Here is a 4,754-nt window from a genome sequence, read left to right on the forward strand (position 1 = left end):
TTTCAGATGTAACAAATGATGCCTACCATTTGATCTGCATTTTTGTTAAAAGATATTTTGTTTAAATTTAAATAAGCAAACCCTTGCTAATATAATTTGTCTGTAGTCTTATATCTTCTGTACCTACAAATCCCAGAATCCCTTGTAATCGGCAGTGCATCATTACAAATGATATTGGTAAGTACACTTCTTTCTGTCATGATTTATTCAGAAGAGGAGAGAAATCCCAGCAAATAAATATTGGCAATTCATCTCTTAAAGAACCATAGTACCTTCAGCATCCTTTCATGATGGATAAAAACCCATGCTATGAAAAAAGGCATATCCCTCAAAAACAACATGAGGATATAATCCTTCCTGAATTACACTATAAATATATAAATAAAGCAAGTCATTATAAATAGTTCATTTTATTGAATATTTATAAACTGTATATATAAAAAAGGTTCTCAATACAAAAAGTGGCACATAAAAATATAAACAGATACCAGTGTACCTTTCATAAATGTAAACAACTATTTCTTTCAACTGTGTAAAAAAAAAAAAAGGCACTGCACAAGATGAAGAAGCATTCAGGAGACACCTGTCTACGCCTGTAAACACACACCTGCCAATGGCCAGCTCTTTCTACAGTCTGTGATTGTATTGCCTAACAAATGTTCATTAGTTGCAGTTCCACTGAAAAACAGTTGTTAAGAAGCACATTAACAGGTGCTCAACTGCATAGTTCACAGTAAACAGGATTCCTGTCTGAAGTGACCACCAGTCTGTCTTGTTTTGGGTATTGTTAAGTTCAGAAGCTTTGCAAACTGGCATCATGTTGTAGCAAACCGTCTGCCTCTTAAACAAATGTAACATTATTGCATAGTTCAGTTTTCTTTTTCCAGGCAGTACTTGGCTTACACATGTATACAAAACATATACAAGGAATCAAACCCAACTGCAAGCTTGGTAAACATTTTGACTTGTTCCTTCATAGCAAAAAGTGTTGACTTGAATTAGAATGTATTGCATTCAAATTGCAAATTTAGCACTCTTGGTACAATCTACCATATTTTTTCTTAAGAATACCATTATGAAAGCTTTAGATTCTCAGCAACAGAACAGTGATTGAGCCAGAAGCACGGTACGACGGGGATACCCTAAGGCACTGGATGTCCATTAAGTAACGCTTCTGGCACTACAACCACACTGACATGTCCTTTGAGTAATACATACTGTGTATATGTATCTGTTTAGTAGATAAGTCATTTATCGGGTTCCACAGCATCCCGTTTCTTCGTGCTTGTGAAGCAGTGACATTCTGGAGAAAGTCCTGGAGCAGTTTTTGCACTGATATTTCTTGACTTCTGAGTGTGTCTGTAGGTGAGCTCTGAGATTCGACCGGTCTGCAAAGGCTCTGCTGCAGTGTGTGCAAGAAAACGGCTTTTCTCCTAAAACAAATAAAACAATGGACTATTATTATTTAATATTTTTATTATATTAAACATAACAACAACTCTACAAAATTTAGTGAAAAAAAATCAGACCAGCCCAGGAAAGACCCCATTTCAGCGGAAGCCCTTGGAGAAAGTTCCAGTTCAGCAAAATTAAGGAAAGTTGTAATGCATGCGAGTGTACATATAAACAAATGGAATGACAGACATTGTGCATTGGAGGACATAACAAAAGAACTAATGAATCATGGTCAAGGAGAAATCTATTAATAGTCGAGACGCTTAAAATATTAGTACTATTTACTTGAGATACCAACAGAATGACAGAATGTAAAGTAATATACATTTTCTGAACTAAATTTATGTACTTTACTTTTTTTGTAAAGAGAAGTCTACAACTGTTAATTATTACCAGTATATTTATTAAGAGCAAATCACCACCTTTTCTCCAAGAGTCATCCGTTTTATGAGAAATTGAGATAGCCAGAGCTGAAAATATGAGTCATAAACAGGGACAGTTGACCGGTATGCATTACACACACACTCACTCTCTCTCAACTGGTAAAAGGGCCTGGTGACTCTCCAACCAAAAAATTCTCCACCCATCTGCAGTCTCCACACAACCACTAAGGAAGAAAAAAGCTTTTCAAATAGGATACCACAAACATACCGTTAAGAGTGAATTTCAGTGGATTAAAATGTTTGAAGGACTGCAAAATTTAAGCACGGAGGCAGTACTACACTGCTTTCCAGAGTACATGACTGTATTAATCTCGTCACGCTTTAAACCGTGTGAAATTACTTTATAGTAACAATTAAACCATGCCTGTGAAAAACATGAAAGGGTTTGACGAGCTATATTGTAAACGTTATCCAGCTCAGATTAGGAGCGAAAAGCTTGAGTGTGCCGCCAGCTGGTGTAGGGGGACAAGTTGCGCCTATGGTGTTCAGTAACAGGTGGATTGGACACGCTGCAACACTTCTCCAAAGCACCTGCCCCCCATAAAACAGCCGCTGCTCACCGGCCCTATTAAGCACACAATGGGAAACGATGTTGCAAAGATAACCGCTAATAATGGCTCTTGAATGCTAAAACAGCAAGCTTTCTCAAACCTGCAGGTTGCTCATAAGAATACACTGACAAAACTTTGCACAGAGACATCCGCGCCCCCGTACAACCAAAGATGAGGCAAGGGGAAAAGGAATGAGATTTGCTTATGGGAACGTCTAGAAAGAAACCTCAGGAATGTTGCGCTTAGGAAGTGCCACATCTGCAACATATTTCCTGTATGGGGGCAGGACACCACACGTACACCAAATCACTATTTATTTAACTGTTATCTTTACTTGCACATACTTAAGAGAACATTTGCTTCTTTCACAAATTACAGAAACACCTGCAGTACTGCATTAGTTATAATATTTCCAGGTCTTGAAAAATGACTTAAATTGCGTGGCATAAAATTTGCAGCGACCCAAAGCTATTGAAAAGAATTAATTCTTGGGAAGGTGGGTACCTGTGTGTGTTCGGATGTGTCCTTGTAGAAGCCATGGTCTTGAGAAAGCTTTCCCACAAATTTTGCAGACACAGGGCAGCGTGTGGCTCCTTATGTGCATCTTGAGGGCTCCCAGGCTCACATACTCTTTGTCACAATACTTGCAGCTGAAACTTTTCCTGCCTGGAGCTTGCGCCTCGCAGCTCAGCTGCTGGTGCTTGGAGAGGCCAGCGAATGTGGAATAGCACTTATGGCACTGAGCGCACGGGAACTTGTCTGCTTCTCCGGAGCCTGTCGACCTTGGACTCGGTGGTTCTGAGCTCTTGCACCCATCATCATCCTCGCTGGACAAGGAAGTCAGGTCCAAAGGTTTGGTTTCCCTCTCCTCGGTGGATGCAGGGCTGTCCGCTTGGCTGTAGTCCGGGGGTTCGTTACTGTACAAGGAGCTCAACAGCCCGGAGTCCCAGACAGCAATGGTGGTGCTAGGATAGTACGAACTGGAGCACAGGATTTCAGGCGCCGGGATCACTGGTAAATGGTAGTTATCAAATAGGAATGGAGAAATATACACTGGAAAGAAAGAGAAAAAAAAATTAGTTAAGCTAACCCACCCGGCTCATAATAAAACAATATGATAAACCATTATTTACGTAGATAGCACATTAATATTAATAAGAAAACTGATAAACTATGAGTGAACCTAGTACAATTGATCAATCCTTATTGATAATTAAAATGAAGAAACACTAGGGCACCAACATCCAAAGTTGGTTATGGCTAACCCAATCCCAATATCCCGTAGGCCAATACATTACATATAACTGGGCAGCAATCCTGCAGTATATCCTCAGTTGCCTATCTGCACCAAGTTTACTAATCGACATTACCTGTTTGACTCTCTAGCTCGCTGTAGTTTGGCTTCTTGCTGCTTGAAAAATGCTTCTTTACTAGAAATGATCGAGGCATTTCGAGTGCAGAACTGGCACGCTGCTTTTGGTTATGAAAGAGTTTAATGTCCCGATCGGAGTGCACGGCTCACTCAGATCCTTCTGATAGATGCCTAAAGCTAGAAACTGTTAAACCAAGTACGACCACTGTTAACACTCAATTGGTGAACTACTTGGAGCTGCCTAGAAGTCCCTAAATAGATGCCCTCGTTTGGTGGGCGTGGCTATATCCTTACTCTGCCACTAACTGCCTGATAAAGAAGTGGAGACCGCCCAGTAGGAAGGACTCCGAGCAGGTGCTTTTTCAGAGATTGTTTCCCGTTGCTTGGACCTGCGGATTTTTTTCCTGAATTTTTTGCACACCACAGTGTGAACAAATGGCTTATCTCACAGGAGAAATCGGACTGTAATTAAAAAGTTTGCGTCTTACCCGTCTTATCTTATAAGCCTTCATTGAGCAATGCAAGAATAAAAAAAATGTTAGGTCTAGTAACTCGAGGAAACACTCGGGAGTATAAACTGACACAAGACCACCCTCCTGTACTTAGAGAGTGTGTGTGGTTTGGGGTGGGATAATATAAAAACTGAATTTCTCAGAACTGTTTTACTACAGCTATCCGGGCCTTACCTTGCGTAATTTAAGGGATTTCTGGGAAGACACCTTACACGTTCTCGGGGTTTGGGTAAATTGTTCGATTTCGGAGCATACCTTTCAGCCTCTTTTGGGGGGGACAAGGGACCAAAAATAGGGACAGAGTTTAATATTGCTCTTATAAACTTAGAAAGGTGCTAGAGTAACATGCTTGTTTTAACATACTTTTTCTGAAGGATTTGAAATCTGAAACTCCAATGTAGGTCATCAGTTAATGAGTTCA

At 40.1% G+C, this 4,754-nt stretch overlaps 1 protein-coding gene across 1 annotated transcript; it reads right to left on the bottom strand.

The window, feature by feature from the left end:
- Window positions 1-431: 431 nt before the first annotated feature.
- Window positions 432-4,043, bottom strand: SNAI1 (snail family transcriptional repressor 1). The gene is made up of 3 exons (XM_044089943.1): window positions 3,820-4,043; window positions 2,954-3,502; window positions 432-1,433 (listed from the first exon to the last, which is right to left on the bottom strand). Exons 1-3 carry the CDS (start codon window positions 3,896-3,898, stop codon window positions 1,252-1,254), a joined length of 810 nt encoding a protein of 269 aa, XP_043945878.1. The 5' UTR covers window positions 3,899-4,043; the 3' UTR covers window positions 432-1,251.
- Window positions 4,044-4,754: the final 711 nt, after the last annotated feature.

Source organism: Protopterus annectens, chromosome 12.part0, assembly GCF_019279795.1.
Source record: "Protopterus annectens isolate FY-2018-M chromosome 12.part0, PAN1.0, whole genome shotgun sequence".
NCBI classification, from domain to species: domain Eukaryota; kingdom Metazoa; phylum Chordata; order Ceratodontiformes; family Protopteridae; genus Protopterus; species Protopterus annectens.

What these genes read in the sequence shown, in the direction of transcription:
- SNAI1 (XM_044089943.1), bottom strand. Translation starts at nt 3,898, where the DNA reads ATGCCTCGATCATTTCTAGTAAAGAAGCATTTTTCAAGCAGCAAGAAG. An exon ending in CGAGCTAGAGAGTCAAACAG is followed by an intron (nt 3,503 to 3,819) that starts GTAATGTCGATT and finishes CTTTCTTTCCAG; the next exon opens with TGTATATTTCTCCATTCCTA. An exon ending in ACACATCCGAACACACACAG is followed by an intron (nt 1,434 to 2,953) that starts GTACCCACCTTC and finishes TATTTGTTTTAG; the next exon opens with GAGAAAAGCCGTTTTCTTGC.